The sequence below is a fragment of the Canis lupus genome, chromosome 21 (genome assembly GCF_003254725.2).
Source record: "Canis lupus dingo isolate Sandy chromosome 21, ASM325472v2, whole genome shotgun sequence".
Taxonomy (NCBI): domain Eukaryota; kingdom Metazoa; phylum Chordata; class Mammalia; order Carnivora; family Canidae; genus Canis; species Canis lupus.
This window is the reverse complement of record NC_064263.1, coordinates 47,779,450-47,804,516: the sequence shown is the minus strand read 5'-3', so window position 1 is coordinate 47,804,516 and position 25,067 is coordinate 47,779,450. Positions and strand designations below refer to the sequence as shown.

General features: G+C 37.2%; 1 protein-coding gene across 6 annotated transcripts in view; it reads right to left on the bottom strand.

Annotated features, from left to right (window-relative positions):
- Positions 1 to 25,067, bottom strand: part of ANO3 (anoctamin 3) — a 372,280-nt gene that overhangs the window by 143,474 nt on the left and 203,739 nt on the right. For all 6 annotated transcript variants that reach the window (XM_025459798.3, XM_025459799.3, XM_025459797.3 and 3 more), the window contains 2 exons: positions 24,814 to 24,885; positions 9,332 to 9,450 (listed from right to left, as the gene is read on the bottom strand). In XM_025459798.3, the coding sequence (XP_025315583.3) occupies positions 9,332 to 9,450; positions 24,814 to 24,885 (191 nt within the window). The remainder of the gene's footprint in view (positions 1 to 9,331; positions 9,451 to 24,813; positions 24,886 to 25,067) is intronic.

Genomic DNA, 25,067 nt, shown 5'->3' with positions numbered 1-25,067 from the left:
ACCCGTTCTCCAACTATCTAATACACTCGTCTCGTGGCTTCTCTAGTCCCTTGTGCATACCTGCATCCTGTGCAACACAGCCCAGGGTTTACACTATGCTGGATTCTGTACCATTCCTGCCTACTGCTTCTGCTTCCCCAACCATATATTTTTTTAATTTTTTTTTATTTATTTATGATAGTCACACACAGAGAGAGAGAGAGAGGCAGAGACATAGGCAGAGGGAGAAGCACGCTCCATGCACTGGGAGCCCGACGTGGGATTCGATCCCGGGTCTCCAGGATCACGCCCTGGGCCAAAGGCAGGCGCCAAACCGCTGCGCCACCCAGGGATCCCCTCCCCAACCATATATTAACAGGGAAGTCACTTGGTCATTCTGAGCCTCCATTTCCACACCTACGAGATCGAAATAAAAACAGATTCTACTTTTTTAGAGTTATTGTGAGGCTAAAGCAATATAGGTCATCAACAAAATCCCTGAAAAGTCCTTAATAAATATTAGCCATTGTAGTTATTTAATATTAACATTATTATTAATGTCCCAACTCCCAATCCTGTGTTCCTTCTGCTACACATATAACCTGGCAGGCCCGGGGAGGGAATATTAATGAGGTAAATTTGACTTTAAATGCGTTCAAATAACATTAGTTTTGATGTGGCTTCTCTTCCTATCTTCACGTCTAAGCAGAGAACTGGTTTGCTGTGAGTCTATCACAGAGTAAACGGATAAATATCAAGTAGAACGATGATCTGAACCAATTAACTGGTATGCTGACACACTAATTTATTGAGTTTATTTTCACATCCCATAAACATATGCACAAAGTCTGCAGACAAGTTCTAAGTACTCCAAGGAGGCTTAGGCAATAGATCTCCCAACATGAGGTCCTAAGCTATCATGGAGAAAACTAGTAAGTTGATGATTCAGGAAGCCTCCTCTATGTCTAATTACCTGACCATTGGTGTCAGGAGAGAGAAAACATCTGTGCATCTTGTTTGTTTGCTTGTATAGGCTGTGAAATAAGACTTCCTAAGTAGGCATAATTTTTCCTAGATAGCTTCGAAAGAACTAAAGACATTAACCTCGTCAGATTCATCCCTCACCTAAATCCACTCTCATAATTAAAATATCTCCATGCCCTGATTTCCTAACCTCTGTTCCATTGTTCCAGACATAGCTATGTTGAACTGTTATTTTTGTCCCAATTGACAAGAGGAGTTCCATTCTATATGATAGATGCACTTGAAAATATTGCCTCACAAAAAATAAAAAAAGAAAAAAAGAAAATATTGCCTCCACTGATTAGTCTGTAACCCCACGGAATAGACACCTTCTCCCTTGTGGCTACTTTTGCTGACTTTTAGTAATATTAAGTTGAAACCAACTCCTTGCTTCTTTACTTGGTTATTTGTTCATATAAAAGTAAGTTATAAACAGGCGAATCCACTCCTGGGATGTTGTGAGTTAGCCACACAGTTAGTAAAAGGCAGAGGGGCACCTGGGTGGCTCATTTGGTTGGGCAGCCTCTTGATTTCATCCCAGGGCTCAGGTCATGATCTCAGGGTCATGGAATCAAGCCCTTATCAGGTTTTGTGCTCAGGGGGCGGTTGTCTTCAAGATTTTCTCTCTCTGCCCCCTCCCTTTGCTTGCCCACTCCTTTTCTATAAAATAAATAAATACATTTTTTTTTAAAGCAGAGATGCCTACTTCAGAGCAATGTTTCAAGGTTTTATAAAGGTGTGATTAATATGTGAGTATTAATTATTGCACTGGAGTCAGAAAGGCATAGGGTTCCAGGATCAGAGAGACATGCTACGATTCAGCTGTGTTCCTGTCTAGCTCAGGGACTGGACAAGAAACCTTAACATTTTTAACCCTTAATCTTTTTCATTAGTCAAATGAGACTAATAGTTACTTTCATTGAGTTATAGGAAGTTATGAGATAATCCATACAAAGTGCTTACCACAGCTTCTGGTGGATCCATACATATTAGGGGGACAGACCGAAATGCTACTTAGGATGGTTATCAGAATACAAAGGTGGAGTCCTGAACTCTTCTTGACTTGCTGGTGTAGCAAATGGAAAAATAGTTTCAGGGAGCAGAACCATCTTACTTTTCAAATCTTGGCTTAGTCATTTATTAGCTGTATAAAATTTTAAAATGAGGATAATATGATAATACTTATGGCTTAAATTTAAGAATACATGGAAATAATGTTTATGACATTTAAATCTACCACCAGTGATAAACACTATAGAATTTGTTGTGTATAATTCTGAGTATTTTCTTAAATCAAGAGTTAGATATTTTTATATAATTGATATCAAACCGTACGTTTTTTAATAACAACCTTCTTAATAATCACACATTGTGACGTTTCCCATTGTACTTACTGAGTTTGGAAGTGTATTTTTCAATTGTTTTATTTGAAGGCATTATTATTTTTAATTTTATCTTTTATTCTCAAATATTTAAGTGTTTAATCTTCCCCAACCCCTCACAAACTACAGTGTGAGAAGCATCCTTAAACATAATTATATGGACAAACATCTAATTATATTCTCTGGATAAATTCTGAGAAGTAGGTTAAAAGGTAAGACTATTTTAATCTTTATTATTAGCCTGTTTTCCAGAAAATGAGGATCAATATACACATCTACCACCAGGCAATGAAAAGTAGCAGTTTACAGTGCCAATACTGTTTCTTTAAAATTCCTTTCTAATTTGTTTCAAAAAAATATTGCTTATATTTGTATTTCTGCAATTGCTAGTACTGCTAATGTTTTATGTGTTAAATGATACCACCTTTAATATTTTCACTTTTGTGTTTATCAATTATATAATTACATCACTGCAAATTAACAATATGAACTATTATTTGGCGTGTATATTTTCTACTATGTCAGTTCATTATTGTATCTTAAGTTTATCCCTTACTCTAATTTTATTGTAACTTTGACACTGATAAATAAATAGTCAAATCTATCAAGTCTTCCATGATCAATTTCATTGTTGGTTTCAAAAGACCATTTAGAAAGGTCGTTTTACTGTTCTGTGATTAGAAAAAAAAATGCTTATTTTATATTTACATATTCATGTTGAGTTTATTAATTATTTTGGCTCTTCAATAATTCATTTTGGTGTAAGATGTACAGCAGACATCTAAAAATAGTTTAACCCCTTAATGACCTATTATTGTGAGAACATTTGCACATTTTTTTGAAAGACCAATAATTTCATTGCTGATGTGAAATGCCACCTTTATCATGACACACCACACACACAGACATACACACACACATCACATATAGGTTTAAGTAATCTACAGGTCATGTGGAAGGCCTCTAGAAAATCTTATATTAAATCTTCTGTAAAATCTATGCTAGCAACCAGCTTGTGTTGCACAAATACCAACTCTTACCAGAGAAGGCTTCTGAAGGTTAAGGGGAGTACTTAAATGGCACAAGGAAAGGAGATGCCTCAGATGGTTGAAGGGAGAATAATGCTTTTTAGGGAGGATAATGCTGGAAAAGAAGTCTTATACTAGGCAAAAAAATAAATTAATTAATTAATTAAAACACTGGCCAAAAAGATAAACAAACCAAGCAAGATAACTTGCTGTGTGTTCCATAATATGTATGAAAATTAAATATTTAGAGTACCATTTCCCACAATGGTATTGTTAATAAAAATATTACTTTAGGTCCTAAAGTAATGTAATATTAGGGTTTTCCTTAGAAACTGACTATCCCAATAATTGCAAATAATAAGCATTTTCGTTCATATATAATCTTCAGTCATTATGTTATAGTTTAAGTCATCATTATCTCACAATTGCTAGTAAAAAAAAAAATATGTAAGTTCAGAATACTAACAATCCCTGAGCATTATTTGGAGGCAAAGAGCCACCGAGGCTCATGAAATAGTTGCCAATGTCCGTGTGAAAGGCACGTATCGTAGGGGACTGCAGAGGCCACTTTCCTCTCACCTCCTCTCACATATGATGTGTCTCCAGCCTTCATAGAAAATAGAAAATTATTCCTGTTACCAGTTAAGTTAAAGACGGACACCATCTGCCAATGCCAGTTGACACAATCAAATTGAATGGCTTTGAAATCTAAATTTAATGAACTGCTAAAATATTCATGTCAAGATTTTCCTGATCCATAACCTTTTTCCTGTCTGATTTGATACCCGGCATCCTTTGAGAGGAGAAGTCACTGTAATTTGGAATATAGATTCAGATTCCCGGACTCATTGTTGCTAACACAATTCTTTTTGGCATCCTGAGGGAGAGTAGCACAGGAAATTCTTCATTAATGTCCACTACAGAGACCATGGGTCCTGCTTCATAGATTTGTTCCTTCTAACCTAAACTAACTGTAGATGTTTCCTATAAATTACTTACATCTAGAGACTTCAGCTAGTGTGTAGGACATGGCTTTTTGACAGATTAGGACTTTGCTTCCGAGGATCATCCAGTTGTGTGTAGGATCTTATCTTCAACTGTAATTCATAACGCTCTTGATATTAATGAGACAGAAAAAGGCAATACTTAATAAAAGTGTTTTAAAAGCAATCCCTATCTATTCTAGAACTTTGCTTGCAGTCAGAGCAGATGTCTCAGCCCACGGGTTTATAAAACTTTATATATATATATATATATATTACAAATTTGCTTCCTGAAATTTCTTATCCATGTAGGCTTTGGTCAAAAAGAGACTTTTTGTCAAAATGTAAAACAAACAAACAAAAAAAGAATTGATTTTAAAAAATAGTTCTTTACCAATTTTAGCGGGTATTTGTGCTTGTTAACTATATACACGTAGTTCAACTAAAGGTGATCTTGGAATTCTACCCTAATTTAATGCTATCACAAAGAAAACAGTTTTGTAAATAGAGTTTTGGGTTTTATTTTTTTAAAGATGTCAGAATGTTTTAGATAGGCTGGCATGATACCATGTTCTTTAGGTTACAACATTTAAAGCATACTTGGGCTCTGTAGAGTGAAATGTATAATATGAGTATGTTTTGGAAAATCAGGTACAATTTTTCAAATCTTCTCAGTAATTGAGGAAGAATTCACTTTATGTTAACAATCAACTGGCCTCAGCCAACATGCTATCCATTCTTCAACATTCATGGCTGCATCCATTACCTCCTGCTGAGAAATCATCAGCAAACAGTTTACTGAGACCATGATTCTGTGGGTAGGTGGGGCCCAGCTGGGTGGTTCTTCTGACCTCAGCTAGACCCTTACAGGGTCTGAGCTTCCTGGTCGATGCCACTGAACTCTGTCACAACTCTGCTTCAGTTGGGCCAACCGTGCTCACTGGGCTCTGATCCACAGGGTTCATCCATACACAGGCTATTTCTGGCTTGCTCACCCGCTAGAGGCAGAGTCCCAAGACAAAGAATGCAAGAGCAAGGCCTCTTCAGTCCAAAGTTCAGTGTTGGCACATGCTCACTTCTGCAGCAATCTCTGGCCAAAGCAAGGCCCAAGGCCATTTTAGTGATTTTATTTTTATAAGATTTTATTTATTTATTCATGAGAGATCCAGAGAGAGAGAGAGGCAGAGACACAGGCAGAGGGAGAAGCAGGCTCCATGTGGGGAGCCCGACATGGGACTCGATCCCGGGTCTCCAGGATCAGGCCCTGGGCTGAAGGCGGCGCTAAACCACTGAGCCACCTGGGCTGCCCCATTCTAGTGATTCAACCTCTTGATGGGAGATGCTGTAAAGTCTCACTGAAAGCAGAGTGGATCTGAGCAAGAAAGATTGTGGCCTATTTTCCATCTACTACAGCACCTCTGAGTTACTTAAATATGGCTCCTACCAAAAAGCCTGAGGCTAGCTAAATCTAGACTTATCCCCTGGGTAGTGTCCTCTCTCATTTCTAGAACCTCTTAGCTTTCTCCATTTATACACATGCATCTTGTACTGCACCCTGCTAGTGCTAGATGGGAGAGCGAAACCCGTCCATGCGTGCCATCTTTTTCTGTTCTACAAGCACCAGGTTCTGCATGTAGTAGCTTCCAAATAAATAAAATAAATGTTTACGACTATTTACTACTACTTTTTATATCACTTCATCATAGTCAACATCGATACTACAAATGTTTTTATTTTCTAAAATATTAAAGACTTTCAGTGTAAATGACATCACAAAAGTTCATGGTTTGTTGTTTTGTTTTAGAGAGAGGGAGGGTGTGTGTGGGGGGGGGAGGGACAGAGCAAAAGGGGGAGAGAGAATCTTTAGCAGGCTCCATGTCCAGTGAGGAGCCCAACATGGGGGTCAATCTCATGACCCTGAGACCATGACCAGAGCTGAAATCAAGGGCCGGCTGCTTAACTGACGGAGCCACCCAAGCGCCCCCAAAAGCTCACGAATGAAGTCAAATATCCTAAAGATGCAACTCATTGTTCCGAAACTTAATTCTTGAACAAACTATACTGTCTTACAAATATACTTAGCTTCCAAAATATCATAAGCAGTGAATACATGATCAAAATTTAAACTTACTACCCTGTCTCAAGATCATTCAGGAAACATTTACACGGTAGTTGACAAATCAAGTGCTCCATCTATTTCTAGATTTGCTTTTTGTTTTTACAGTTGATGAGATCAACAGACTTCCTCATACATTCAAATATAAGATACCACCTTAGAGGATTTGGAGTTACTTCCTATGAACCTAGTTTATAGCTGATGCCAAATTTTGTTGGAAAGCTCCATTTGTTTTTCTAGGATCCAATACTTATCATTACTCACAATATAGTTTACATTAGCAGTCACCTTCTCCTGGGAGTTTTGCTCTTTTCCTGTTGACTCTATAAGCTTGTTCATCATCTCTAAAATGATCCCTTTGCAATTGAATAACTTTTGTAAAGAAATAAAATACCAAATGCATTGCATAATACGCAGGCGGCAGGTTGAGGCAAGTATAATTATCCCAACCAACCAAATAATGTGTGAGGTACACACCTCCAGCCACAGAATTTATACGTGTATTAATACATGTTAATGTAAACAATATGGAAGTTGCTGTTTAGTAGCACAAAAATGAGGAAGTCACTTCTCAGGTCCATCTTAAAATGTATATAATCTAATATATACACATAAATGCACACAAATCTTGTTATTTAGTGATGGGATCGAGTAAGAGGAAGGTCGACAAATTTATATATAAGTGGAAAGATATCTAGCTCAAAAATATTTACCTCTTTGAGGGTCCCTGTGACAAATGTACACAAATAACATGTTCTAAGCAGATTATTTTGCCGTCCGTTTGTAGATAAGCAAGTAACCAGTTAATGGCTTTTAAACATTTTTTTTCTTTTTGTCATGTGACCATTTGTTCAAAATGGAATTTATGCTGTGCTCTAACTTATGAAAGGATAAAAGTAGACATTTTAATAGAGAAGCTAAAAGAGTGATTCTACAAAGAGTGAGTCTATAAACATCCAGGTGACGCATGACATTGTTTTATATTTTGAGTCGTAGAAGTGCAACAGCAGAAAAATATGTATTCGGGCAGACTCAATAGGACGTTACACTAGCATTTCTTGGACTGAACAACTGTGATGTTACTGTCATCACACACCATTCTCTTATTTTAACAGCAAAAAAAAATGCATGCAGCCTTACCTATATAAGATTATAAATAAATCTTAAAAAAAAGTTGTTTTTTTTTTTTAAGATTTATTCTTTTTTTAAGATTTCTTTCTTTCTTTGAGAGGCCGTGAGGAAGGGGAGGGGTAGACTCTCTGCTGAGTGCAGAGCCCAACACGGGGCTTGATCTCATGATCCTGAGACCATGACCGGAGCCGAAATCAAGGGTCGGCTGCTTAACTGACGGAGCCACCCAGGCGCCCCTTCACTACTTCTTAACTTTCAGATTCTACAGTTCAAGTCTAGTCAAAGTGAGACTGAAAAATGGCTACTGTTGAGCAGAAATGAAATGCTGGGTATCACTGGTGGCACGTGGTGAATTCTAGAGAAGCAGATGAGATTCATTTTATTTAATCTTAGTTCATTTTTTAATTACTTGAAGGTCTTATTGGTGCTATGGGCGTCTTGAGGAACAACATCTGCTTTTTCCTCAATACTTCTGATAGCTCCTCCTTCTCTCAGGTGACTTGGAACAATGGTTTACAGGTAGTAGAACATTCTAAACCCCATGTTGCTCAGACAGACACAGGGCGGTCGATGATGTGAACAGAGGGTAGATGAACCCCTGATTTGTAAAGATAACTGAAGAATTATTGGCACAAAGTACTGACCCCATTTAACAAAACAAAGCAAAAGAGGAATGAAGAAATTTGACGCGAGTGTTTATCCCTACATCTATTTATTAAAGTCGGTCTAATTTATGATAGCAATATTTTAATTGTGCCATATTTCTTCTCTGACGCTGTGGTGGTGACTAATGAAGGGATTTGCATAATTAATCCAAGCCAAGCCAAATCAAACATCAGAGAAATAGAGGACTACTTTTCAAGGATGGGATGATTAGCCTCGCAGCGATGATGAAGGTTAAGTCATTCCCTGTGTTAAGCCGCAAATTTCTTTTAGAAACACATTCCCACTTTAATCAATAGAAAAATAATGGAGGAGGGGGGACTGGGCTTGGACTGAGCCAGAATTTGTCTTGGACCATATCAAAAGGGGATGGCATTCAGTGTTGAATGGCCAAACTCAGATGCTTTGTAGAGTTCACAAAATCTTTTTGTTTGAGCAGCGGTGGGATTGCTGCCGTCAGGGGTTTTTAAACCCAACTGTAGCCCAGTTACGCATCTGCTGATGAACTGTAGTTTCAATGAGGTATTCTCAGCTGCCAGGTTGTTACAAAAACCTGCCCCGTGGTCAGCGTGGACTCTGCTCTAAATGCTCTCATACGGTTATCTCACGCACCCATCAAACAATTCCGTCGAGCAGACGACAGAATCCAACTTAACAGATGAGAAAAACAAGGCCTAGTGAGTTTAATTAACCTGCTCACAAATAGTAAGTAGCAGAACCAGAGTTCAAATCTAGGTCCATTCTGGGCTCTCCTGTAATCCTGCTGCCTTTCAAAAAGTATGAAAAAAAGAGGTAACAACCCCTTAAAGGTTAATTTTATATTTCACATTGTTTTAAAAAGAAATATTTGATAACATAAATATGATGTCTACATACAACTTTCTACCTTTAAGTCCTTAACGACGCATATTAACTAACCCGTGTGCCCTCTTATCCTCTCCAGCACAAAACACATTAATATTGAGAACTGAAAGGTTTTAGAAATATTGCTTTCAAGTGACTTATTGATAGTTTAGTTGGTATTACCTTAGATAACTTTGCCTTGGATTCAGAATTATCTCGGGGAACAGAGTCTCTGATTAGCCGAGATCGGTCATAATTAGCATGTTCTGATTCATCCATGTAATCCTTATCTTTCCCTAGGGCTAGAAAAGAGAGAGAAAATTATATCCACTTTTATCCTTCTGCCTTTTCGCTCTCTTTAAATGTACTAATCTCTCTTTTATTCATGCTTTCCCAAGGTTTAACCAAGTATAACTTTCTCATGACCCATCCATCCAAAAAATAAGCAAAAAAAAGGAAAAAAAGGCGGGGGGGGGGGGGTGGATAACGTGAAAACTTCCCTGTTAGTGGATTAATACTGACACTACAGTAACTTTCATAAGAATTAAATACATCTCTGCTGTTTAATGGACTTAAACTTCTTTAAAACAAAATTAGAATCACGCAAACTCATCATCTCTTTAGAACATGAAGATAAAGACATTGCTTAGTACTCAATAGATTCTCAAGCATTTGTTTGCTCAATTAAAATCTGTATTAAATTTGGGAATTTGTTTTCTTAAAAGTTGGACAGTTTCCTAAATGCAAATTTGACCGAAGAGTGACAAGTCTGAGAACTCACAGAAGCAATTCTAACAAACAGTATACGGATTTTTTTTTTTTTTTTAATATCAGGGATTGGAAATGAAACTACAACTGCAAACAAGGAGAGAACACTGAAAATTAATTACCATTAGAATTATAAAAAGAGTAGGACCTTGTAAGAATATATGAACAATAAACAAACTATAATCAACACAAGAAACCTCTATGGTGGCTGTAGGTACAACCACGAACCGCTGATGTATTTCACAAAACCTGTATTCCATATGATGGAAGTATGTCTTCAAATTCAAAAACAGACAGCATCGTATATATTTAGCCTTTTCAAATAAGTGAAAATGCTTTGGAGAGTTATTTTATTCCATCTGCTGACACCTATCATAAATTTTGACATCAACAACTATGTACAATTCTTTAAAGATTTCAATCATTTAACTTATATTATTAATTGTCAACTACATTAAAATGCTCTGAGCACTTAATATTCTTTTTAAAGATTTTATTTATTTATTCATGAGAGACACAGAGAGAGAGGCAGAAACACAGGCAGAGGGAGAAGTAGGTTCCCTGCGGAGGAGCCCGATGTGGGACTCGATCCCGGGACCCCCGGGTCACGCCCTGAGTCAAAGGCAGACGCTCAATGGCTGAGCCACCCAGGTACCCCTATGTTTACCTTTCTTATTGTTTTTCTTCAAATTATACAGAAGGATTCTTCTGTATGTAATAACAGCTTTCTTTTTTCCTTTTACTATTAGCGAGATTGCAAATTCCTGTTAATGTAATGTAAATTTATCTCTCCTGTCTTGTCTCTTAAAATGTTCCTACAGTGTTCCTGGGTTAGAAACAAGAAGTCAATTAGATGCTTTTCCTGAATATAAAAATGTCTTAATGTAGTTTGTATTTTTTTCTGTTGTTGTTAAATAGGTATTTTTTTCTCACACTAACTTTATACACACTATTCCTGTAACTAATGTTTTGTTTTGCTTTCTTTTTCAGGGGGATAGCTAACAATTATTTAATTGTTATACGTATCAGGTATCCTTCATTCATTAAATAATATATTGAGCTAGTTCTACAGTGTTCCAGAGACTATTCTACTTTGAAGGTAGGAGGAAGCACAATGAACAAAAATCCTCACCCTCATAAAGTTGATGGTGACAAAGTTAAGAAAAGAAAAAATGTAACTTTTATATATTAAATGATGATGTGGTTAATTTAAAAAAAAAAAAAAAAAAAAGAAAGGAGGGCAGGGAGATTAACAGAGAGGGCTGCAATTTGCAATTCTAAATAAGGTAGTTAAGGATGGCCTCCCTTGAGTAACCTGGAGCAAAGATGCCAAAATGGTGGGAAGAGCATCACAGGCAAAGGGTAAAGCAAGTACAAAGGCCCTGAGGTGGGAACATGCCTTTCTTGTCTGATGACAGACAAATAGATGAGTGTGACTGGTGAGGAATGAACAAGAGTGAAGGTGGCAGGGTATCATGTTAAAGTAGCAATAGAGGAAGTAGGAGCATATCATGGAGGACTTGGGCCACTAGAATGATTTTGGTTTTCATCCTGAGTTAAAAAGTGCTATTGTGTGAATTTGAGCACAGTGAATTTGAGCAGATTTTAACAAAATCAATCTGGATGCTGACATGAGAATAGGCTGAAGGTGCCAAGGCCAGAGGAAAAGAAATCAGGTAGGAGTAATTGAAATAATGAGGTAGAGAGGCTATGCTTTGGGTCAGGGTGGTATCGAGACTCAGGAATGGTCAACCTGAGGATGTATTTTTTAAGGGAAAATTAACAGAATTCTATTGGATGTGACATTTAAAAGAGAAAAGTCAACAATAATTCCAATGTTTTTAGTCTGAGTGCTGGGAAGGGTGTCATATTATTTTCACATATATTTTGAGTAAATCATTTAAAAGTACTGTTACTAGCCTTCCTTACTAGCAAGGAAATGTAGGCAAGTACCTAGGGTGTCACATCTGGTATGAGGCAGGATGAGAGCCCAGGAAATCTGGCCCTAAACCTTACATTCTTAGCTACTATTTAATACTGCCTCTTGTAGTATTGGAGGGATGATGATTTAGGAAACTTTGAAGCAATATAATATTCAAAAAATTTTTTTAATATTTTATTTATTTATTCATGAGAGACAGAAACAGAGAGAGAGAGAGAGGGGCAGAGACACAGGCAGAGGGAGAAGCAGGCTCCATGCAGGGAGCCCGACGTGGGACTCGATCCCAGGTCTCCAGGATCACGCCCTGGGCTGAAGGCAGCGCTAAACCGCTGAGCCACCCAGGCTGCCCAATATTCAAAAATTAAAACAAAAACAACTGGGTCATGTAAAAATTGCAATATATTTGTTGAATGAAAAAGGATGGAATCTCTAATTATCAACATAGCTTTCTATCTTCCTTCAGCTGATGATGATGGAGGTAAATATTAGCATCCCAACAGGTAAAGATAAAAATTGTCAACAGACAAGAAATAAAAGGTAAGGTAAATTTTATGAGAACTTACTTATTTTTATGTGGCTTAATATCTTCCATGGCCAAGAATTTAAAATTAAAAAGGTACTATTTTATGCTAGCACATGAATTTTCTTTGGCATCTTTCATTTCTAATAAGAATATCCATTGCCGACAAGACGTTAGAGAAATGATAATAGTCATTTGTTTTCTATACCAATATAAATCAGTACATTTTTTGGAACACAGTGTGTTAATATGTTTTAAGAGCACACCTAGAGAGGGATCCTAAAGTCATCTAAAAGAAAAAAAAAAAAAGTTACGTTCACAAGAATGTTCCCCCAAGCCCATGGATAGAAACAATGAGCACTTTAATAAATAGCAACTCCATTCTTCCAGTTTACAGTAGAGGCCAATATCCTGACTCCTCACTTTCTTTGACCTGATGTCTGATCCTTAAATAAATTTTGTTGACTGAGCACAAAATACTTTTTCTGCTTTGCTTTTACTTTCTAGCAGATCAGTTTCTAACATGCAATATGTTATTTTTATTTATTTATCCTCATTTATTATCTATTTCCCTCACCAAGGTGTCTGTGGGTCAGTTTTTTTGCTTTATTCGTTTTTGTTGTCTTTTTTGTTCGCTGTTTTGTCCCTACCATCTAGAATAGGGTCTGACCTGTCTTTGCTATCCAGTAAAGATCTGTTGAATGCTTCCAAGGATTTAAACTCCTGTCTGGCCTATCTTCAAATTACATCTAGAAACTGATCATTTATTAAAGTCATAGTTTCTTAATCCAAGCCACCACTATCTCTCGGTAGAAACCTGCAAGAGTCTCCTAATCAATCTTCCTGTTTCTGTTTTTTACTCCTACCACAGACCGAGTGGTCCTTTTAAAATTTACGTTAAATTACATTAAACTTCTACTCAGAACCTTCCAATACTTTGTAGCTCCAAGTAAAAGTCATATTTACATTATGGCACACTGGGCAAGCATCCTCAGGCCCCTTAGTACCACTTCTCATCTCTGTCCTCTAACCTCACCCTCACTCCCTCCAGTCCAGCTGCACTAGGTTCCTTGGTGTGAAGTATGTTCTCACTGCAGAGCCCTTGCACTTGCTCCTTTCTCTGCCAGGAATGCTCAATCCCCGTTGCAGCCAGGGTTCTGTATCAGAGAGTCTTCCTCAACCACCATTTCTAAAATAGAACCTCCCATACTTCTCTGTCTCCTCAGAAGGTTTTATTACTTTTATTAGCACCTGACATAGAGTAACACGCACACACTCACACAAAATGTGCATGCGATATGTGTATGTATATATCAGCACTGGACATTAAGTTATAGCAGGGTATGTGCATATGTGTACATGTATATCATACAAATGAACATGTTTTACATGCATATATTTGTGCTTTTATCCATATAAGAAACAGAAAGTATCTATATGTACATATCTATACATGTATATAGATATACATATCTGTATATGTATTTAGAAAGTATCTATATGTATCTCTATGTACATATAACACAACTCAATAATAAAAAGACAACCCAGTTTAAAAAAGGGCTAAGGGGGGATCCCTGGGTGGCGCAGTGGTTTGGCGCCTGCCTTTGGCCCAGGGCGCGATCCTGGAGACCCGGGATCGAATCCCACGTCGGGCTCCCGGTGCATGGAGCCTGCTTCTCCCTCTGCCTGTGTCTCTGCCTCTCTCTCTCTCACTGTGTGCCGATCATAAATAAATAAAAAAAATTTTAAAAAAATTTTAAAAAAAAAGGGCTAAGGATCTGAATAGACATTTCTCCAATAAAGATATACAGTGGCCAACAAACGGATGAAAAGATGCTCAACATCGTTATTTATCACGGACGTGTAAACCGAACCCAAGCCCACAATGAGACCACGTCACACCCTGTTGGACGGCTATAATAGAAAAGATGGACAATAACAACTGTTGGTGAGAATGTGGAGCTGTCAAGCCCTCAGAAACTGTGGATGGGGATGAAACATGCTGCGGGTGCTGGAGAAACCAATCTGGCAGTTCCTCCAAAGTTTTAACATAGCTTCCATATGATTCTCCACGCTACTCCCAGGTATGTATTCACGAGAAATGAAAATATCAATTCACAAAATCTTATACACCAATGCTCATAGCAGCATTATTTGTAATAGCCAAAAACTATCCAAGTGTCCATCAACTGATGAATGGATAAATAACACATGACTTATCCATATAGTGGAATATTATTCAGCAATAAAAAGGAATGAAGTACCGATCAATGTTAAAACATGGATGAACCCTGGAAACATTAAGCTAAGTGAAAAATGCTGGTCACGAAAGACCAAATATTGTCTTTTGTGACTAGCATGAACTGTCCAGAATAATTTATAGAGGCAGAAAGTAAATGAGTGGCTACCTGAAGCTTGGGGGATTGAGGTAAGAAGAATAGGTGACTGCTCATAGGTATGAGGTCTTCTTTTGAGGTGATGAAAATATCCTAAAATTACGGTGATGGATATACGAAAAACCATTTCAGTCGCACACTTAAAATGGGTGAATTGTATGGTATGTGAATTATATCTCAATAAAGCTGCTACAGCTATATATATAAAAAAACATGATTCCCAAACCTTAAAAAAAAATCATTTAATATGTTGAACCCAGGACCCCAACGTAGTGAAAAAAGAACTAATGATTTCAGCAAACCCAAATTAATCCTAGTTATGTCATTTATCAGCTTGAAGGGCATTGGGTCAGTTATGGTTTTTTAAATCTGAAAATCTGGAATAATAAAATCTTGCTTCAAGGATTAGGATCATATGAAATAATCTATGTGATTTGTACATATAAGGTATTAAAGAAATGCACATTCTCTTTCTTTAAGTTCACAACTCTAGTAATTAGGCATCTATAAAACCAATTATGTAATTTGGGACTGCAAAAAAGTCATATTTTCCACTTTAAAGTCTAGGTGGGCAGGAAACAACATAATTAACATGAATATGCCAATGGAAATTTAAAATTTAATTTACAAATCCTTTTTGCAATCATCAGTAATATAATTTATGATGACAATTTTTGTTGAGTCAAGTGGGAATCCATGAACTCTTGCAAAGTTTGTGCGCAAACCAACATCAGCTCAAAACTCAAAGGGACCAATCAAGACAGCAGGCTCCTATGATTGCAGCATAAACCTTAGAGCCATCTCTCACACTGTAATTTTAATAGACAAATTATTCCATCTCGATTCTTCTTTATTTTAATGCCATTTCATTACTTTGCTATATAGTAATATAACTGCTGGACCATCTGGAAATGAATGAGGTAACTGTTAGGCAATTTTAAGTATGTGTGAGTGATCTTATTAGTTGGCCACTACGGTGCAACCTTTCCATACATTGCTAATGATAGTGTGTTCCAGGATTGCCAGAGCAATTGGGGCTGAAGATTAAAATAAAGATAGTAATAGCTTAAAGTTATTTTTATTTTTTGTAATTTATATATAAATTTATATATACTAAAAACCATTGAGTGGGTGAATTGTACGGTATGTGAATTATATCTCAATAAAGCTATTATATTAAAAAAAAAAACAAGATTCTCCAAGCTGAAAAAAAGATCATTTAATATGTTGAAGCAGGGAGCCTGATACAGTGAAAAGAGAACTAATGATGATTTTAGCAAACCTAAATTAATATTGCATATTATTAATTTAATATGCATCATCATTGCATAATATTAATTATGCATAATTAATATAATTGCGTATTAATGCAATCAATTATTATATGCAATATTAATTTGTGTTAATTAATATGAATAGTAATACTTCCAATACATTGTCTTATTTGCATCTCACGAAAACTCTTAATTCAAACAATCCTTACTCACAGTATAAGAAAAAAATCAAACCATAGTATTGATATCTCCATTTTGTAAATCAGGAACCTGAGGCACGGATGGTGTACTTTTCTCCTGAGTGATAGAGTTAGTACCTGATATGACTGCTAGTAAGGTCCATGATCTTAAAAATTATTATTCCACTGAAGTTTCCTATGAAGAGTAAACCTAACAGCCCACATATGGTTTACTCAGTGGTTAGAGCATGGTGATAATGAAGATCCGAACTTACTAATTCCTTGCAGTTCCTTTGCTGCCCACTTCTCCCAACACGAGCATTGCTCTCAAGCCCCGACACTAGCCAGTCACAGTGAGGGCACTGCCAAAGCTGTATTCAGTCAACCCCACACCCAAGCAAATTTTGAAGATAAATGCTTTCCACTGTGTCATGTGCCAGTGCTTACTCTATCCACATGCATTGTTCCACACATTCACCCAATCATCAATGATCCATCCATCGAGTAGACAGTGTGTACAGGTAACACGAATGAGACAGACATAGAGGGCAGTTATTATCATTCTAGTGAACCAGCCAAAGTGCTATAATAGAAATAATAATCGGATAATAGAAAGTAGGAAGCATCTAAATGGGCACTCCAGAGGACTTCCCATTGGGAATAATGTTAGAAAGGCATTCTCTTACTACTAAAAAGAGCCATAGCTATTAGGTCTTTAAATGCTCTGCAAAAGGTTTGCCAATACATCTTACATGAACACGAGGAATGCCATTAGATTAGGTCTTCAGTGAGAACAATAACACGGTACTGATTCCTAATGAGTGAGAAAACCACAGCGATGAATGACATCACAGAAAGCAAAGTAGTAACGGAGAGCAGATTCTCCAAAGATATGTGTGTCAATATCCTCCTTGGCTTTCATCCGTTCATCTCTCCTTTCAGGGATCCTAAAACTACTCCTTGACAACCTACTATGTGCCAGGTACTGTTCTTGATTCTGGGCTGTCGGCACCAACAAGACTAAGCAAGTCTCTGTCCTCTGGAAATGGAAAGAGGGAAAAAAAATAAATCTTGTAATTTCCAGTAATATCTCTTAATTCAAGATCAGGAGACACAAAGTGAAGCTCATATTTCTCTCAGCGTAGGGACTTGGGATAAGAGCAAAACTTATAATGAATAAAGAACAAAAGAGGGCTGGGATGGCTCTAGCACTGTGAGTAAACGGAAGCATTAGCAAATGCTCTAGAGCTAGAGCAGGGCCACATCTCTTAAGGCCTCTGAAGGCTACAGTTAGGAGTCTACATCTGACAGGTAGTGGGAAACCAGGAGGGATGTGAGTAGAGAAATGATGATATTTAATTTTCCTTTTATGAAAGCTTCTGGTAACTGCTGTATGCAAAATAGACCATAAGGAGGCGAGGATGGGAGCAGAGACGATTAGGAAGTTATTATGCACATCTCCCCAGGGACATGGCACACTGGACAACGGGTGGCAGTGGATATAGCACTTGCAGCAGCAAGTGCTGAGCAGTGTCAGATGCTGAACACAATTTGAAAAAAAAAAATTGAGGCAAGAGGACTTATTTAATGGGCTTAGCTAACAAATAAAAAGATTTGCAGCGACTGTAAGGCTGTCACAACTGGAAAACAATCCATTCTTTCAGTGTAATTCCTCTATTTCTGTAATCTTGAAGTAGGTTGGCAACATCAATAAGAAGTTATTTTTTCCGCCATCTTAATGCGAAACGTTATTTGAAAGAAATATCAAAAACTATTGGAGATTATCTAATATTACAGGATGAAAGCAAAAGTACCACGTACTCATTTGACCATAACTGTTTTAAGGAATAAAATGAACCCTCCACCACCTGAACGTTTAAGCTCACAGAAGACAAATATCTGGCTGTGCCAACATAAATCAGATCCTAAAGGGACTCACTTCATAGCATTAATGAAATGTTGATTTCACAAGTTTGGGTAGATGCACGTTTTAGTTGGCTGCAGCCAAATTATGTTGGCCTTAACAAGCCCTGATTATTTCACTTCAAAGTTATCTGGGTTTATTGCAGCATAAGCTCCAGTTACTTGCTAATATGGATTTCTCTGTCCTTGTCACTTTACAGAACACCTGCAAGAGAGAGGGCGAGTGATAACACAGGGCTTCCAGGCCGACAGACAAGGGTATCGTCACATCGGAGTTTCAAGTCCCTTGTTACATGGATTGACACTTGCCAGAATAACTGTGTGTGTGTGTGTGTGTGTGTGTGTGTGTGTGTGTGTGTGTGGCTGTCTGTCTGTCTGTGTGGCTCCAGGCAAAAGATCAAATGGTGCTCTGGCTTTGTGAGCTGTCCTATGAAAAGTAGAATTAGGTGCGCCTAGCTGGCTCATGGCTTGAGTGTGTGAGTCTTGACTTTGGCTCAGGCCATGATCTTAAGGTTGTGAGATAGAGCCCGTGTGGGGCTCCACCCTCAGTGGGCAGTCTGGTTGAGGATTTCTCTCTCTCCCTTTCCCCCTCCCCCAGCTTTCACTCTTTATCTCTCTAAAATAAATAAATCAATCTTAAAAAAAAAAAAAGAATTAAAGGCTCACAGATGGCAAAATAATGAAGGAAGAAAACCAAACAATGAAATTCTAAACCTCCCAACCTGATTAGCCTTATGCAACCAATCATCACCCAAATATATTTTACTATGCAGTGTTTCACTGCTCGCAGCCCCATACTTATTAACATTGCAGAGCTAGTGTTCTATGGACACCACTAACCACCTCTCCCCTCCATGGACTGTGTTCCTACTGGGATGATTGAGGGAGAAGATGAGGGGCTAAGACCTCCTAGATTAGGATTTCAATTCTTCCTTGGCTAGATGTATGGCATTTAGCAAGTTATCCTATCTTGGCCAATCAGGTTCCTCAGCTAAAAAGAAAAGAGGCTAATAATAGTACCTAACTCAAAAAAAAAAAAATGTTATGAGAATTAAGTAAGATAAGTCAGGCAGAGAGTGTGTAATAAGTGTTCAGCAAATTATTGTTATTCCACTCTGCCACAAAAAAAATCACATTTTGATGATAAAAGTTGGTTGGGGAAGATATCTCTGAGCCCAGCAAAACTTGAGGTGCAAGATAAGCTTAATGAGTGAGTGAATAAAGCAATGAACAAATATTTGTCGAACCTCTATGATGTTGTGCTAGGAGTGTGGTGGAGTTGCGCCTCTTTATTTAATTTAAATAAATTAATTAAATTTAATTAAAAATTAATTTTTTAATTTAAAAGTCTTGCAAAGCCTGGATAATTAATTCCAATTAATAAATGGGATTACCGAGGCTCAGAGTGGTTAATAATATGCCACAGTCACACAGCTAGTAGATACAAGAATGAGAATTTGACCAATGTCTGGCAGGGAAAACAGCATTTCAACCATAATACACTACAAATCCTGCTAGGCAATCTTACTAGAAATGTCCAGCTCTGAGTCAACAGAACCAGGAGTGTTCCTTCCCCCGTAGCTATCATTTTGAACAATGAGCTATACTCATCCTCAATGGAACACAGACTACCTGTAGCCAACTCTGCAACAGCGCTGATAGTCTCATGGGGCAAACTACTTTGAACTACTCAAAGTAGTTCACTGTAAAAAAAAACAAAAACAAAAACAAAAACAAAAAAAAAAACAAAAGAAAATAAAGGAGGGTGCCTGGGTGGCCCAGTCAGTTGAGCATCCACCTGATTTTGGCTCAGGTCATAATCTCAGGGGTATGACATCGAGCCCCACAATGGGCTCCACACTCAGCAAGGATTCTCTCTCTCCCCCTCCCTCTACTCCTCCCTCACACTCATGTGATTCTCTCTCTCTCTTTCTCTCTCTCTCTCTCTCTCTCTCTGTCTCTTAAGAAAAAGCCATTAACTAGATGCATCAGTCAGGTTTCAAAAACTGTATTAGAGCCTGCTGGTACTTAACTCTCATGCATTAACCAACCCAACGGTAGAAGCTGTCAGTCTGCACTCTAAAAGCAAAATTAGAAAATGCAACTTCATTGAATTTAAAAGAGAGTATGTATTGCTAAAACACTCATGCTTTATTTAATTGCACTCTTGGTATATTTGACACCGTTTTGCTTGATCTATTCTCAAAGAAAAAATCATATCCATTTTAGATATGTGGCTGCCTCTAAATGAGTACTTTTCAGCCAGGTGTTACATCCAGATGGATTCCTGGAACACCTGCTGATACCACAGTCAGCCAGAGCTTCATTCTCACCTTCACTGTAAAGGCAAATACCTCAGGTGTGGATGCTTTAACCTCTTGGGAAGCTGTGATGGTTCCCTAAATTGAATGCATGGTAGATTGAGGCTGGGGGTGCTAAAGTGTTGACTATGAGGTACGATGCCTGAAGAGGTAGGAAGACAGGTCAAGTGTGGCGGATGATTGGGACATACTGGAAGGATGAGGGGAGAAACATCCATGGAGTGAGGATGCCCAATTACATTAAGCATTTAGAGAAAATGTCAACACTTATGATGTCACTATCACAATTTTTTTAACTTTCAAAAATAAGATGCATAGAACTGAATGGAAAGACTTGCATGACCGGAGTCATTGTGAGGCTATTAACCAGTATTAATTTGGGAGAATTATTAATGAAAGGTGCTATGCAAACCATGTCACTTGTATGGTATTTCAGACAAGGTTTTTGTGCTTATTTTTGTCTTCTTATCAGAAAATAACAATAGTAATACTTCCAGAATTAATTAGTATGGAAAAGACCTTTGTACTCTGATTGAGTATATTTGTTCTGATGAAACGTTCTCTTTGATATTGATGTTGTATATGAAATGAACCTGCCGGTGGCTGTCTTCCTTTAATTAGGAAACTTAATACGCCAGCACTGTCTCGATGCCACACACACAAAAGTGAATATTTAAGAAACATGACTAATTTTCAGTAATTCAGAGTGCTATCATAAATAACACAGCTCATTGTTTAAAAAATTATGAAAAAGTACCTTAACAATGTCCTCAGAGAGAAATCAAGATACATGTTTTAGGCTAGAAATTCTTAATTCTGGCTACATTCAATGTTGGCCTGGGGTTATAGTTAAAAGTATGGATCCTGATTTCAATCCTCAGACCAAGTAAAATTGATTTTCAGGAGCTGGGACCCAGAGAGTTTTAAGAGCTCCCGGGTGACTTGAATGTGTAGCCAGAGTTGAGAACCACTGAAGTAGGCGATGCTGCCAGGCCACCAATATGTTCACTACTGAAAACTCAGGGTGAACCTTCTGAAGGCTATAAACAAATTCACTCTCAGGTTTAAAATAAGTGTTACAATAGGTTAATGCCACTTTTTGATCAATTCTGGCTTTATTTTCTTTCTATTCAGTTTATGAAAAAGAGAAGTCCCAGTTCAAAGGCATTGCCCATGCACAAGTCCAGCCAGCCACAGATCTGAAGGCAAATCTTGCTCAAATGAAGCAAATCTTGGGTGATAGTAGCAAAAAGCAAAAGGGAAGGCTGGGCAAAATTGTCTCTGCTACAGGAAAAATAAAAATTATATTGACTACCAACTGAGGGTCAGGATAGAACCTTTCAATATTACTGTTATTCCAAATACTAGGTGACTATCAACCAGTTTCGAGTTTCAGTTTTAAAAACTCTCCATTGAATTGTGTACTAGTTTGACTGAAATAAGAGCAATTTTCCCTATCTACAAAAAATTCTGATGTGAGTTTTTTCTTTACATATTCTTTTTTATAATATTTATATATGTTGTTTCGAGAAAAAAATATAGACAAATAACCTTATCGTGTGAAGTTATGCACTATTAGCTAGCATACTGGAATATTTCTACCTCTTTTCTCATACATTTTCAACTAAAATGAGGGGAGGCCTACATTTACATTTAAGCTATTTTTCCCCACTCAGCAACATGCCACGAAAGGTCCAATAGTACGGTTACAAGAATATTTAACTTCTTTCCATTCTTAAGTTTGATGATTATTATCCAGAAAACTGTCAGGGAAAATATTTTTCATTTCTGAAACTATTTTTTTTCGAATAGAATTTTAAACAAAAAATCCAATACGGAGTCTCTAAAGTAAGTGTTCTACAGGTTTCATCCTTTGGCTCATACAACAAAATATCTCATTGAAGAGCTGGGTGTCATCAACTTGTTGGTAAATAAAGGAAGTTCGAGATGGCTAAATGAGTTTTCAAGTATATTTGCCATCCCTTGCTCTAAAGACGTCATTATCATGATAATAAATAACTTTCAAAAAGTATCTTCCTACAATAATTTTCTAGAAGGCAAAATTCTGATGTAAGACTGTTAACTGATACAGTAGCTTAGCCTAGATTTTTTGCAGTCAGGAAGACGGTGAATCTCTTTAGCCAAATCCTAGAGATGCCTGGGCTCAAAGGTGGTAGATAAGCACAGGAGTGAGAGTCAGAGGTGAAAACCTGAAGAAAACTGAAGGTCTGACAATACAATATGCAAACACAAACTTTTTCTCTGAAGAAATTCAAAGTGCGGGAGCACTCTGCATGTGCGAGTCAGCTCTCTGTAATACGATTTTCAATCCGACATTGGGTGCATCACCTAAGTGATGGCTCCTAAACCATTCACTCTAGAGTGAAATCTTTCCTTTCCTGAGACTCGTGCATGTACCTAGAACTCTGAGTCAGCCTTCTTCTTGTTGTATTCTTAAATGTAAACAGATGACCAAAGATCACCAGAAACGGTTGGAAATTCTACAGCCTAAAAGACAATGACTAATTGAAGCAGGCCAAAAAAATGGATCCCTGGAACAACAGGATAAAACTTCAAAAGCGAAGGAAAACTTAAGACAATCACAAGTGTAATTAGAGAGATTAGAGAGGTTGTGTTGATGAAATGCAATAGGATGCTCTGAAAAAGTCACATCAATATACATACATGATCTCACCTTCTCCTCAACACACACACATACACAAATAAAAAGTCATTTGGAAGAAAAGTGCAGGAAATCTTCCAGAACTGAGGCAGAAATCAAAACCATGAGATGAAAGAAATTGTACACACATGCATGCACACACACTTAAACATAAAGCTGTATGATTCTGTAACAAAAATAAAGATAATAAAAATGCACAGAGAGAAGAAAAAAAATCAATGACAAAGGAACAAGAATCAGACAACAATTGTGCTTTTAACAGTAACAATGGAGGCTGGATGAAAAGTGAATCCAGTTTCCAGGTTTCCAGGAAAATTACTTTTAACCTAGGACTTTATAACCAAGCAAATACAATGAAATGTAAGAGTGAACTGACGTCGTCTCGGACATACAATAACTTACAACGTTTGCATCACATCTGAGCCTTCAGAGGTAGCTGCTTAAGGATATACTCTGGAAAATATGAGACTGAAAACTAAGAAAGAGGAATATGCGGGACAGTAGAAACTGGAACTAACCCAGTCATCTAATGAAAAGTCAGTGAACACCAAGAATTTCTTAAGGAAGAAGAATGAGGTAAAGGATATAAAAGTTAGAATCTGGAACATATGGGAATACTTAGAAGATGAGATATTTTCTCCTCACTAGAAAAAAATAGATAATCTAGGAAAATGAAACTAACAAAAGTTTGTGGTATAAGCAAGAAAATAAGTTTAGTGTGGCATGATTCTGGGTAATCTGTATTTTGATGGAGGGTTCGAAAGGGGAATCGATGTGACTTCAATTCTGGGACTATTCAAGACTGGCACAGGGGTCATAACAACTTGGAACTGTAGAAGATGATGTGATCCTATAAGTGCCAGAAGCCTTATTTTCATAGAAGTGCCACATTTGCTAAGTACAGAGTCAAAAGATAGTATTAAAATGTGATAGAACATGATATATTGGTGTAAATATACTACTCAAAGCTACAAATTTAATCGGGAGAGAGGTTTAATATTTTAAATGGCAATATAACTATGAAAAATTGAAGGGTTATGCACATAAGCTAAATCTTCATCTAACGCCACAGGGGATCAACAGGTACTGCTGGTATTTAATAAATCTAGAAACAGTGGTATTAATGTCCTTATTCATAGAGAATTCAAGGAAATTTCCAAAAGCTCAACAGCAAAAAGTGTTAAAAACTTTTGGTAATAAGATTGTTGTTCATTACAAATCTTCTTATATTACTTGAATTTCAAACTGTACATGAAATACCTTAATCATTTTTAACCCAAGAATATTATACTCACCCATCAAATATTAAAGATCAAATGTGTGGGGTTTTTTTCTTTCTTTTTTCTTTTTTTTTGTTGTTGTTGTTGTTTTTTTTTCTTAAAAAATTATTCTAGGGCAGCCCAGGTGACTCAGCCGTCTAGCACTGCCTTCAGCCCAGGGCGTGATCCTGGAGACCTGGGATCGAGTCCCACATCGGGCTCCCTGCAGGGAGCCTGCTTCTCCCTCTGTCTGTGTCTCTGCCTCTCTCTCCCTCTCTCTCTGGGTCTCTCATGAATAAATAAATAAAATCTTAAAAAAAATATTCTAGGTTTGAAGAAGACAGTTTGCCTTTGGAGAGTCTGTAAAGGAATAAGGAAATACTAGAAATCAACTTACCCAAGCAGAAATCACTGAGGTCAGCAAAAGAGCATTTGAGCACAGAGTCTTTTTTATCCTCCTCAGCATTAACTGGGGAGAAAAAAAAAAAAAAAGAAAGAAAGAAATTTGTAGTTTTGGAAAGAAAAAGATTAAAATCACTTAGAAAAATGACCATCGTGACTGATGGCCAAATGATGACCAAAAAAAGATATTTTCGAAGTTAATGAGTTGAAATTAGTTATTTAAAATTTTACTCAGTCAGAGCAAGATAC